At 44.5% G+C, this 14,177-nt stretch overlaps 1 protein-coding gene across 2 annotated transcripts in view; it reads left to right on the plus strand.

Annotated features, from left to right (window-relative positions):
* nr3c2 (nuclear receptor subfamily 3, group C, member 2) overlaps positions 1 to 14,177 on the plus strand; it is a 72,646-nt gene that overhangs the window by 44,580 nt on the left and 13,889 nt on the right. For both annotated transcript variants that reach the window (XM_076729273.1, XM_076729274.1), the window contains exons 3-5: positions 218 to 345; positions 9,260 to 9,376; positions 12,665 to 13,009. In XM_076729273.1, the coding sequence (XP_076585388.1) occupies positions 218 to 345; positions 9,260 to 9,376; positions 12,665 to 13,009 (590 nt within the window). The remainder of the gene's footprint in view (positions 1 to 217; positions 346 to 9,259; positions 9,377 to 12,664; positions 13,010 to 14,177) is intronic.

The raw sequence follows: 14,177 nt of genomic DNA on the forward strand, positions 1-14,177 counted from the left end.
TCTCGGCTGGCAGACATCTTTATGGCCGGCCACATTGCACTGCCACTGCACTGTGGGTTGTAAAAACCCAAGAATGTTTCACAATGTGTATCGGGCTGTAGCACTGTTAGGAACGAGACAGGCTGCCCTGGCTTTTGTTGTTGACTTTTGAAAATTCGTTGTTGATTTATGTCTGGTGTGAAAACTCAAGTGTGTGTCTGTTTGTGTGTCCCTTCAGCTCACCGCTGAGACAACCGTCTTCAACGGCCAAAGTATGCCTGGTTTGTGGAGACGAGGCATCAGGATGCCACTACGGCGTCGTGACATGTGGAAGCTGCAAAGTCTTCTTCAAAAGAGCCGTGGAAGGTATGGCATGAACTCACGCTCGAGCAAGACGACACCCCCTGAAGTTTTTAACCCTGTTAACATGTCAGTGGGATGTTTTTTTTATAGGCTGCAAGACACGTCAGGAGCGAAATGAGCAGTCAAACTGCTGTGGACCAATGACAGACACATAAACTCAGACAGCCGGGGCTTCATACATCACATACCTGAAGAGCCAATCCAATGACACCACAGCTCACGTTATCTGTTACTGTAATGTTTCTAGCTTTGCACGGAGTGATACATAAAATACATCACTACACTGATTAGCTGTTTCTGGTTAAATGATGCCTTTTTTCCACAATGTTGTCAGTGACAGACGTGCATTGATTACATTGCAGCCCGTTTCGTGACTGCCGGCAATGCGCTTTCGTTCAATACTGGAAAAACTTCAAAAATGATTGTCTCCATTAGTCACTTGGACACAAAAACACAAGTGTCATTGTTGCCCAATTTTGACAGCCCTATTTCTGACACATCAACTTGTAGGCGACCTTGTTTGATTCGCTCTTCTTCTTCTGTTTCCGGTTGGAACACGCACGGCCGAATTACTCCTGTATTACCACTTGCCGTTGTGTAGCGTGCTGTAGCTAGCCAAACAGAAAACAAGCAGGGTTTTGACTGAAGCTAGGTGTACTGTGTCTCCGGTAATATCATATCCGTGCAGTCTGAGTGTTTGTCCTTTGTCTGTTTTTGTGTAATCCATCTGTATTTCCTTGTGTTTTCTATATTTCTTTGTGCTGCGTTTCTTAAGGCTGCTATGTGTGCAGTGTTTTCACAGATACAGAACTGTGCTTTGTCAAAGTGGAAGCTGTTTATTTTCATTTATCCACATGCTTTCTGTTATTGCAGTGGCTCGAGCTCTCTTGGCTGTGGTGCTTTTCTTCCACTGAGCGTTTAAAAAGAGGAAACTCATCTCTCATTTTAGCGTTTAGCACAAGTCTGTGCTAGCGCTAGTACAGCGCTGCGCTAGTATAATCTGTTATTCAGCTGTTATTCATATCGCGTTACGCCAAAAGTGATAATCGCTATTGTTTCTGTCACTATCAAATAATTTCACCTTGACAGACTACGTTGGCCCTCAGAATTGCTGGCAGATGCTCTGCTCAATTCATTGACAGCTGTACGAGTACCTGATGCCAAGTAAGTTGAGTTTTGTGGTACATGCTTACAGCTTTTCCAGCTGGGAAATGTTCATGTGTGCAAATACAATAACCGCTGTCAGAGATTTTCACATTGCTCTAAAGGGACTGAAAGGCTCCCTCAGACAAGCACACGGTGGAAAGCCGCATGCAGCCCAAATACTTTTACTGCAAGAATTATTAACCAATAGTTTTATTTGCGCTACACTGCTTTATGTAACAAGCTACTGTTTAATCCCAGTAGACCTTCTCCGTATTTATATTTTTCAAAAAGATCATTAAAATGACAGAGAACATTTGAAACATTTCATTTATAGACTGTGACCAAGTTGAGTGGCACATCATGAAAAAATAAACATCCAGGAGGTAATTCTCCCACAGCAGCCTTTTATGTTATATTTAGCTGGGGGAAAATCAACAGCAGCCATAATGTGCTTTTCATTTTGTGCCTGTTGCCCGAGGCGTTGGCCTAACTCATTAAGATGAGTGTTTGAATGCAAAACACACGCTTATGGACTGAGTGCAGGCGTGGGGGAAAGAGAGCAAACACGGCCGCCGGCCAGCCAATCGGGGCCTCTAGGTGTTTTCCTGACCATTGGAGGAATTGCTCCCATTCCCAATCAAATCATGCCTTAATTTGATGATATTAACGCGGCGTCATTACGGAGACCTGAAACCTCATTATGCGTCTGGGGTTATTGAATCAGACACGCAGTCGTTCTTGCTTCAAGCGTGGCCAGTGGAGCGCTGGCGGCAGATGCTCAAAATCTGACTTTGTGTGCGAGTCGGTCAGGTGAGGCTCTGAAGAGCTCTGTGATTACACCACGAAGACCCGGTTTGTCTCTCTTTTGATGTACAATTACACCAAAGTCGACTCATTGATTGTGTGGCGCCTTTTAAACCTGTGCTCTTTACTCTCAAACCTCTCTATGAGCATCTCTGCGCTGCGAAACAGCTTGCAAAAACTCCAAAAGCGCAATAAGGGCAACCCGTACAGTGGTGTGATGTCATCAAGGTTGCGTGCGATGTGGACGCCCTCCTGATGTGCGAAGCGAGCCGTTGCCTCACTTGACCCCTCCACAGCTGCTGCTGAGGTGGAAAGAGGGAGGCGTGGCGGACGGAGGCAAAGGATGAAAATACTGAGGGAAGGATTTTGCAAAGTGAAGAGAGATAGAGGACAGTGAAACAGATACAGCGAGGGAGGGAGGAGGGGAGGGAGGAGGGGAGGGGGGAGGAAGGACAAAGAAAAAGTCAGACGCAGACAGAGAGATGAAGAGAGGAGGAGCCGAGAGAGGGAGTAAGAAACGGGGAGAGGGATGGAAAGCGATGTGTCAGCACTGAGCGCCGGAGAGGTGTAAGTCAGGACGTGAGGAGACGTTTCACTCCTCCCCTCTCCCACTGTTTCCTCCTCCTTCTCCTCCTCTTTCCTCTCAAAGTTAAAAACTTCGACTCGGCGTGTGAGATATAAAAGAAGACTGCAGAGAGTGGGCATCTGTGCGAGGGGAATAATCCAGCCCATGCTTAATTTCTTTTGGCACTGCCTGCCTCGAGGGACACAACTTTTTCGGTCGGCTGTAGCTCATTAGACGACTAACTGGCTCACAGCCCTTTACTACAGAGCTAGTTAGCATTCTGGAGTCGTCAACAAATCAGACGAAATCGTCTGACTGTGGAGGGTCTTCTTCCCCCTCCATCCAAGGCAGCGAGCCGCTGATAGGTGGCTTTATTTTACATCACCAGAGCTTGGCACAGTTATTCTGTGAAGTCTACATTTTAAGTCTACATTTGGACCATCTGTTTGGAATATTTACTGGCCACATGGGCCTTTTACTGTCCAAATCTGTGCACTTACAGTCCCCCTCAAGAGCACGACTCTTCATTCAACTTCATTTTTGTCATATCTACCAGAAGGCACGGCCAACTGTACGCGATAAAGTTTACAGCCACGGTCCAGGGAAGCATATAGAAATACTAAATTATGTCTGGCTGTGATCTTTTCCAAATGCCCTCGGTTCATTCTTGAAGCATCCACATGCACAAACACTTATTTCGTGGGAGAAACGCTCGTCCACCTGCTCTCCTGTTCACCACCAGCCATCCAGTTTTTCCTAGTGTACAGTATGGCAGCTCTCACAGGCACACGGTGTATTTACGGTCACATTTTAGATGCTGTATAGTCAACAAACACAAGAGGGGTAATAACTTTTATGAAGCGCTCTGGTTTTGCAGCTGTATTCCTACTGTTACCTCAAGTGTCATAAGAAAACTTGCAGCCAATCTGCTGAAATGAATGAATCCCTCGGTATAAACGTTTATCCTGCCCTGTGTGGGGGAAAAAAAAGCCTTCTGACACAAAACAATAGTTTTGTAAATACACGTAATCATGAGTAATGAAATGTGGAAATAGCTGAACGTGTTCGTATGTGCTTCTCTCCTGCAGCCGCTCCGCTGAAGACTAGTTTGTTGATACAAGACAGCTGCGCTCAATAAACGGCTCCATGTGGAGCGCATTTGAGGAGTTGAACGCTAGCTTATTATTCACATGTCATCAGTGGCTTGGCATGTCTGCTCTTTGTGAAAATACTAGGCCCTGCTTTTAGCTCACGAGCTGTTTTTGCTGCTCTCTTATTGAACTGAGGGGTTCACGGAGACATTAGTCAACCTTGTTATGCTCTCACTGCGCTCTGCAATGTGACTGGGCCATGGTTTCCATGGTGCTGGTGTCAATCCAAAAACCCATTATTCGGCACCGCCTCTGTGGGAGAGGTCATCTGAGGACACGGCTCGCACTGCTTATGCTCTGACTGGCAGCTCTGCCGTCCAATCGCGTCCTTCTCGGCTCCGGCGCCGGGGCAAACGCTTCAGGTTGTGTGTGAGAGGCTCATGTAACAACAGCTGGAGAGAAGCCATTTAGTTCTTCAGAGCTGCTTTGGTCAGAAACTGCATACAACACACATGCGAGCGAACTTCCCATGTGCACATGCATGAACACGTATCTTCTTAAGTAATAGAGGAGTTCAGGTGAGCAGCATTAGGTAGAAATTTAATCTGTAAAGCTTACTGTAAGTACGTGTGTGACCCACATTGCTAATAGGCATTTGGGCTTGAGAATGCAGCTGAGGAAGGGTCTCTCTAATGCAACCCAGATACATTTACTCTTACAGTACGCGTGTGCATTTTAAGTCCTTACTGCTTTAAAAATAGACACAAGGGCATGCAGTGCACCAAGGCTGCAACTGATGATGATTTCTACAGCACACCTGCCAGTTTTTTGTTTTTTTTTTCACCTGGAAAGTGACACTCACACCTTTCCTGAAGCTAAATTTATATTTCCAAATGGCTTGTTTCATCTGACCAACAGTCCACAGTATAAATGTATTCAGCTTACAGTGATGTAAAACAGAGAAACACAGCAAATCTTCATGTGTGAGAGGCTGCAGCCAGCAAATGTTTGACATTTCTGCTTGAAAAATGACTTAAAGTCTTAGTCAGCTGACTAGTCTTTGCAGCACTACACTATACGGTATTCACAGCATTTTTCCTGCCTATTGAGCCTCTTCTTACAGTAACAGGTATGCTGGTGTTTGGTTGCACGTGTGATGATATAACCCACATGCACACACTACTTCCTCCCTGCCCTCAGTTCCCCTGGCCTGGGCTGACCCGCAGGCCCGATGGCTCTCCAGTGGGTATAATCTGACCGCCATCTCTTCCTGCTCCCTGGTGATACCTTTGTTCTTTGACATCAATGCAAAAAGGACACAGTGCAGTCGGTGGGTTACACCTTTTGTGCTCAACCAAATAAGCAGCGGCAATCTGATGGGCTTTATCTGCGTCTTCGCTGATGATTGGTTTGTTAAAGATACAGTACTGCAGAGTGTTGTGACATCATTTTTGGCTTTTTTCATAGTCTTAGCACACTGTGCTGTACATGCATATGTCAAATGCATTTGACCTATACATAAAAATCACGTATTAGTAAAAATAGTAGGTCCATACTGTACAAGCAGCATTAACTGGAAATACTCCACAATGTTTTCCTTCAAAATATGATTTCAGTCCTTTAGTTAGGCATTGAATTCATGTTTCAGTGTTTTCAGAACAGCTTTGATGAGGTGCAGAGGAGCAGACATATTTCTGTTGTAACCCTATAGTGTGAAAGAGGTAGCAGCGAGCCCTCATTGATTTATTTCATCTGGAAGAAAGTCAAATGTGTTTTTAACCTCTAGCTTTAAAACCATACAAATGTTTTTAATTTTACCAATTAACATCCCAATGTCTTGAAACAACTGGCGTAGTGCTGCCGCTGTAGATGAGAGTACTGTGAGATTTTGAATTTATTTTTTTTTTTGCTGCCATAACTGGCTGCTTTTGTACGTGTGACACTTTCAAATACCATATTGAGGCCTGTGATGAGTAAATGCATTATGTACAAAGGCAGCAGATGGGGAAGTCTTTGTGAGGAGGAAATGCACAGGACAACTGAGATATAGCACATTAGTATAGAAGTGGAGACATTAGTAAACAAAATAACAGCTTCTATTTACATCCTATTTTAACTTCTACCCTCTTTTTATAATGATCCAGACAGGGAAACTTAATTGTGTAGAGCCTCATCCAACACAGCTGTTTGTGTGTTGTCCAAAGAACTGGAGTAGCTGAGCTATTGCAAAGCAGTGATTTGCATACCACTGGCCCGGTGGTAACAACAATTACGTCTCTGAGAGGCCTGTTTTTTGGTTGTTTGGTTTCTTTCTTTTTGGCTGTTTCATTCCGGTTGCATGAATACTGATGAATGGCGATGACAGAATTGACCAAATGCTTTGTGAGCGGATAATTGAATGGCATTAATCTATGAGGCTGACATAGATTTCAGCACGTCCTTCAAATCCCCAATTCCAGAAATGTTGGGACGCTGCGTGAAACGTAAATTAAAAAGCAGAATGCAGTAATTTGCAAGCAAACTGTGTTGACTGACGACGGTTTTACCAAGTGTTCCCATGCAGCCCATGCAGTAACATCCTTCATCCAATCATGTGTTCACAAAGTGGTGAACCTCCATCCTCTCTGATGAACGACTGAGCCTTTCCAGGATGCCCCTTTCATACCCAGTCATGACCCTCTCACCTGTTACCAATGAGCCTCTTTACCTGTGGAATGATCCAAACAGGTGTTTTTGGAGCATTCCACATCTTTCCCAGTCTGTAGTTGCTCCTGTCCCTACATTAAATATGTTGTCTTTGTGCTGTTTTAGTTGAGTTTACATCAAAGGGATCAGCAAATGATCACGTGCTGTTTTGTTTTTGTTTTACACAGCGTCCCAACTTTTCTGGAGTTGTAGTCATGCCATCCTGCATCTGTGTTACCAGCTTGCAACACAGAAATGTGCAGCCGCTGCTAAATGGCACTCAGAGAGTCACAGTAGTATTATTGATGTGAGTCAGCTTCTGTATCCGAGAGGCTATTTTCACAATCAGGGGTCTGACCACTTACGTCGAGTTGCTGTTTAAAAATGACAGGTTAAAGGACGTTAAAGGCCTCAGGTCTTTTGTCTGGAAATCAGCTGTGCTGGTGGGAGGACAGCAGGGCAGATTTCTCTTGTTAAGTGGGGTCCCCACAGGAGAGAGTATTTCCCTTTCAGAAGAATGTCCTCGTAAGTGATGTATGCTGGAGCTGACAGACAGCAGAGACTACTCAGCGGGTTGTTGCCAGATTGTGAGATCATTAGCTAAAAGTAGACGTGAGTGGACTCCATTAAATGAAGAATGCTGACAGAGTGTGCATTGTAGCAGCAGACAGGAGTGATGTCAAATTTAATACAGTATCTGAGGAATCTTAATCTTTTATGAAAATATCGTGATGGGCTTTGGCAGCACTGAATGCTTTTACCGTAAAAACAGAAGTTATGGATTTTTCGGGTAAGATTCTCATGGAAATATGAGTCAAAATGAGTTCATAAATCATAAGAGATGAAAGCAGATTTTTTTTTTCCAAGGTAAGACTGAAAAAGTATCATTCACCAGTAAGCCCGCCACGTGCCAGGTTGATAAGCGAATGCACATATTCAGAGGTAAACATGCTGTGCGAGGGCATGTGAGTGCATGCACACACCGTGCATGAATAAACAACTCCTGTGCCTTTCAAACACACACTCAGCAGCGCACACACACACACACACCATCGGACGACCACTTCGCCTGTCTCATGAAGTGTATTTCACTCTAACAATTATTAACAAGATTCACGGGAATGAGCAAAACAGTTGACAGGCAGGCTCCAGAGTTTTCAGAATTGCCATTTGGTCTGGCCTATCCAAGCGAGAGGGTGTGTGTGCGTGTGTGTGTGCGTGCGTGCACGAGGGGGGTGGGGAAGGGGATGGCTGTGTTGTGTTTCCTGTGTCGCAGTTTACTGTTTTTTAGAGCAAGAAAAATGGGCTTATGTAACGGTCATGTGATTTAGCCAGAAATAGTGGTGGGGCTACAGCTGCTGCCTCTCCTCCTGCAGCTCGGTTCCTTGGCTTTTGGCAGCAGCCAGACAGACACACTGCGCACTACTCCTGCTCGCGCAGAAAACAACTTCTGCTCAGTCCTACACACAAATACAAATACTGTGCTGTAGATGCAACAAGGGCAATGCAAAGAATGTACATGTTTGAGCAAACTGCATGTAAACAGCGTACAAGCTTTCATGCTAAAACACCGAAGGCCAATGCCAGACATCTCAGATTCTTCTGAAGAAATAAACCAACATGCAGGTATGTATGCGCTGACATGCAAACATGTACATGTACACACTCTGAGATGTGGACAATTTTAACGTCAGCCCGAATAGAGCTAAGCCATGCACTGGGGTCACTGGGGTCACTACAGCACACTACACCACTCCATCTGGGTTGTGTCGTGATTTCCATGTGTGTGTATTTGTTTGTGAAAGCAGATACAACATTTGCAGGTTTTTTTTTTTTAAATTGCCAAGTGGAGCAGCTTTGGCTGTGTGTGTGTGTGTGTGTGTGTGTGTGTGTGTGTGTGTGTGTGTGTGCGTGCGTGCATGTGTGTGTGTGTGTGTATTTGGGAGTGAGAGAGTGAATGACTGTACGTGTGCACGAGCATGAGCCTGCCTGTGTGTGGGCGTATGGCGCTCTGAGGCTGGCGGACGTGTGGAAAAAGGGAAAAACGAGGGATGGAGACGCAGGCGTAGAGGAGGAGAGGAGTGGAGGAGGAGAGGAGCTGTACAGTGAAGAACTAGTGGAGCGGAAGGAAGCGCCTCTGAAATGGGAGATCATTGGGTTTAGCTAAGGGCTAGGCAGGAGGCAGGAGGGATTCTCGCCATGTTAGCATCACTGTCAGGAATAGTCTAGCTGCAGCCAGTGTCCTGGTTCCAGCGAATATTAATACCCTCTTGCCATATACTGTAAAATGCACCATTAGTCATGCATTCTAGAATGTGAGAGCGGAATAATCACGATTTCAATCATTTTCAAAGTGATAATAATCATGAAACGTAGATCTCTGATACTGCCAGACATTTCACGGGTTTCTGTGTTGACCTACATTACAAACAGTCACAGACAGACTCAAACATTTACTTCCCTTCATGTAATCAAATGTATACACGTATTATTCAGTGCTGCATAATTTAACCTCCTTTATCTTCCTCTTTCTTTTGCTCTTTGATGCGCACCGCTTTGAAAATACCACTGTTGTCCTTTGTCAAGCTGCATATGCCGACTGACCCCGTGTCTCGTCTTCCTGTAGGTCAGCACAACTACCTGTGCGCCGGGAGAAACGACTGCATCATCGACAAGATCCGAAGGAAAAACTGTCCTGCATGCCGCGTACGGAAGTGTCTCCAGGCCGGGATGAACCTGGGAGGTGAGGAGTCGCGCCCTCATTACAGATTTGCCCCGTCACGTGTCTCAGATGCGACATTTGAGTCAGCCTCGCTCTGCTTATGAGAAATTACAGATATTGAAAAGTAGGTCTGGCTGTAGTCACAGGAGGCCCGAGGACGCTGAGTCACAGGATGTTTGCGTGTATGTGCGTGCGTATAGTATATCTAAACACAATATGCATAATGCATCTACAGAAGGTGTAGATCTGTACACTCGATGCAATGCCAGCTGACAAAGCCTGCAGGCAACGTACAGTATTATATTATGAGGAAAGCTACTGTAGTTAAGAGGGATGCGGTTGATGTATTCATGTATTGCCATTGGCTTATTCCAATTCAGGGTCGCAGTGGCATAAACACGACTAAAAGCCTACCATTAGAGTTATTGAAATTCCAAATGATTTTCAATCACATGCACTTAAGGAAGCTAAATTTAAACATGAATGTAAATGTATAGAAAGATTTGACACAGGCGTTCGGAGGAGCGGTCGGATGGCTCGAGAAAACAAAGGCGACCGCAAGGGAAAATACGCACAAACATGCAGCTGCTGCTGTCACAGAGATTAGCCCGAGTCGTCTTCTTCATGCTTTTTGGAGGATTATTTTGTGGTTATGAGTAGTAGTTAATGAATGGCTGCAGAAAGGCGCTCAGACTTAAACAAAAAAAAAGCATCATTTCAGACCAGCTGCATTGAAATTTCTAGTAAGATTTGTGGAAATGAAGCATCCACTGCAAAGTTTTCTTAATGATCGTCGCCTAATTTTCACAATTTTGTCTCACCCTGTGGCACTCTTCAGCAGGTTTATCCTTTCATCTACTCAGATATGCAATGAGATGATGTGATAATGCTGTGAATATTGAATATTTGAATCCTTGGGGGTATTTCAACACTCTGGACGGATTCTGTGACTTACTTTAAGTATTGTACAGCGTGCAGGTTTATGGAAGCTCTGCCATTTGGAAATGCACTGCCACTGTCTGCTGTCATGTCAAATCAAGTTTATTTGTTGCCCAATATTACATAAAAGCTCTAAATGGACTTTACAGGCCCATAACAGCGACTGCTTCCAACCTAACTCAGGCTCCATGCGGGTGAGTCCTTCAGGAGCTCAGCCATGGTTCAGTAAATGACCGCTGGAATAAGCTTCTTTTTTTTCCCTTCAGAAGACTTTTTTTCTGATGACGTGATGACGCTGATGAGACAGGAGGATAATTTAAACACTTGTTGTTATGCAGAGTTAAATGTGTAAGAAAAATCCAGATGTTACTGTAACACATTCACTTAATGATGCGATGCATCAACGTCCCAAACAAAGGAGGACTAAAATTATCTGTGCAGAATGAAATGTGTTTTATTTGGAGGGCTTTCTGGAACAGCAGTCGCAGTGCTCGTTTACGTCGACTATCAGTATAAACAATATAAATTACACAAAGAATAATATAGCCACTTCAAATGAAGTGCTCACAATGAGGGCAGAGATGACTAACTGCTAAAATTCCTGTGGTGAGGACGCTCTAGTTTACATTTTGTTCGCCTTTGAATGTTACAGCTAACACATGACAAATGTTTCAAATGCTTTGGATAAATAAACGAGCTCCACTTGGGAAAATCTTTTCCATAAAAGTATTTTATGATACATTTTCTGCACTGTGAATGTGTGAACACTTATTTTTTACAACCAGCTCGACTTGCTTGTATGTGTTTCAGCGAACGGAACTGATGTGGGAATGATGCAAATTGACTGAATACAGAGTATTAACAGAGTCACTCTCCACAAGCGTGCAGTGTTCATGCACTGAGGTGAATGGGCAGTGACAGTAGTGTAAAACATGAATAAACCTCTAAACCTAAATCCTTTTTGACATATACTCAATTGAAAAAGGCTGGGAAAGTTGTGGAACGCTCCAAAAACACCTGTTTGGAACATTCCACAGGTAAACAGGCTCATTGGTAACAGGTGAGAGGATCATGATTGGGTCAGTCACATCAGTTCAGCAGCTGATAATCATTAACTTAAGTGTATTTCAAGCACAAAAGCATGACTTGGAGTAAACACGGCTCTTTCTAGTGAAATATTATGTCATGTTGAAAAGCAGCAGATGACCATGAGTCATGAATTAAAGCTCGAGGTTGCCAAAGAGTGTGGTGATGTTTGAGTAGCAGCAGCGTAGCTCGCTGAATGGGAGCTCAGCTGTTTAGATCTAATTTTGATATGAAGGCAATTAAAGAAAGCTGTCGAAGCCGGAGAATAAGAGTGTCTCTGATGCTAGCTGAATATTAAGCGTGTGGAGAAAAGTGAGTGACAGCCAGCGTTCAGGGAGAAGGAAGCTGGGTGAAGAACAACAGCCATGTTTGTCTTCCAGCTGCCAACGAACACTTGTGTGGTCCACTGCAGACCATGAGTCAAACCAATGGAGCCCACTGTGGGAATCAACAGATCAGACAACAACCATCAGAAAAATGAGCTCATTCATTCAGTAGCTGGATGAGAAACTTTGCAGCCAGCAGACGCCACGACCGGTGGGCTGTGACACGTAACTGTACGAAGCCTGTGCTGCTAATGAGCGCTGCAGCAGAGCTGAAACAGCTGGCGCCGGTAACGTTAGCCGCACAGCTTACCGACGCTCCTTCAGTGAGGTGAAGCAGCGAGTCTCGGAAGGGCAGAGCGGGACAGGAAACGTCCATCTTTGAGGAGAGTTTGTGAAATCGATATGGAGAGTTGTGTTAGCAGCAGCTGACATTAGCACGTCACCAAGCGCTCCAAAGTGCCATGAGGACACGTGTGTTTCTACGTTTGTGATTTGCTTGTTCATCATCCCTCAAAGCCGTGAATGACTAAACAATACGCTGGAAATGAAACGTGCTTATCGTACTGCTGTGTGTTCTCGGCTTTGCTGGACTTCATTCCAGATGGACGCGTTCCAGTTTCTGATTCACACTCTGACATTTAGAGTGCAGAAGCTATAACTTCCTTCAGATACAGACACTCGCTCAAAAAATGTACTGTGGAAATTTGATAAGCTCGTCTTTAACCTTGAAGTGAAAAATAAAAGAAATTAAGGGTTTAAAATTTTACAGTTAATAGAGTATTTTTAACGCATACAGCAGGCATGGGTTTCTGCAGCCCGATACTACACTCTGTAAATGTTTATGTGTATTTAATATACCTGTACAGTATCTGTCACGTGCAATTAGAACCTCAGATTCTGAATGTAAGACATGCCACCATCAACAACGTGTTAATGAGGGCTGTTGTGTTCCCCACAGCACGAAAGTCCAAGAAGTTAGGGAAGCTGAAGGGAGTCAGCGAGGACCTGCAGGGCTCGAAGGACGGCCAAACTGCCACAGGTGGTGTTGCAGGTGGTTACCTGTCCTCAGAGAAGGAGCTGAACGCCAGCGCTGCCAATGCCCTGGTGCCCCACGGGCCCGGGGTGGTCACACCTTTTCTGCCGCCCTCCATCTGCAGCGTGTTGGAGCTGATCGAGCCTGAAGAGGTGTACTCTGGTTATGACAACACGCAGCCTGACACCACCGACCACCTGCTGTCCAGTCTCAACCGCCTGGCCGGAAAGCAGATGGTACGCATGGTGAAGTGGGCCAAAGTACTTCCAGGTTAGTGACCAACAGAGCGGTGGGCTGAGGCCTAAATGCTGTGTCGAGGTCCAGTGTGCAGGATTCAGTGGCATCTAGTGGTGAGGTTGCAGATTGCACCCAAATAAACACCCCTGGCCTCAGTCTCCCCTACGGGGGCTTTCTAAAGCCAGTGTTTGGTTTGTCCATTCTGGGCTGCTGTAGAAACACAGCAGACTGCACAGAACAGCTCTCTGTGTAGATATAAAGAGCTCACTCTCAACACGCAACAGTGATTATTTTCAGGTGATTATACACTCATGAAAAGATAATTCTGAATATTATATTACATTTCTGCCATATTCTGCTAATAGATCCCCCCACATCCTACACACTGGACCTTTAAGAAGGGAGCTGTACCAGTGCCCTCACAGATATGTGAGAATAAGGTGTGTAAATCATATTTTTAAAGGTTATATTTAATAGAGTTGGTTGCAGTATTTAGGCTTTAGTCTCCCCTTGCTTTTAAAAGTCAATAAAAAAAAAGGGCTGCAGTAAGTTTATTTGATCAAAGCAGCTTGTAAATCCAATAAATTGTGTGTTTTCAGTGCAATCGAGAGTCTTTGGCCATGTAAATTTCAGCCATTTTTAAGAGTATAATGTTCAATTTCTAATGAATTTATTGTGAACAAGCAGTTGAAGATAGTCAGTCTACGCCGTTTGGACAGATGAAGATATCATGCCCACATCCCCACGTTTGATCTCCACGTTTGGAGAATGCAGCACCGCACGGTTTTAATTTAAAATATTAGGTCAGGAATTGATCCTGTAAAGCTTCAATAAGATTAGGAAGGGAATCCTATTTTACCATTTAATAGAATCAAGATTAAGATTTCCAAACAGAACGCGTTCATACCGTCGCTGTCAGATCTAACGTTCAACAGTAGATCTAATGTCTGTCGCATTAATTTTTACCTATGAAGCACCGCACAGGAAGAAAAAAATGTTTGAGAAGGGATAAACAAATTCCCCTAAAATGCCAGTCAGTGGGAGACATATTGAAAGATGCCTCACAGGTAGCTCTTTGAGGCCGTTTAATTTGCTGTATTGCAAATATTTGATACCTCCACGGTGTCTCCTTGCCATATCCGGACGTATAAATAGAAGGGGAGCCAGACAGAAGGGTCAGAGTGAGTACCTTCGACTTTCA

This window comes from Chaetodon auriga, chromosome 4, assembly GCF_051107435.1.
Source record: "Chaetodon auriga isolate fChaAug3 chromosome 4, fChaAug3.hap1, whole genome shotgun sequence".
NCBI classification, from domain to species: domain Eukaryota; kingdom Metazoa; phylum Chordata; class Actinopteri; order Chaetodontiformes; family Chaetodontidae; genus Chaetodon; species Chaetodon auriga.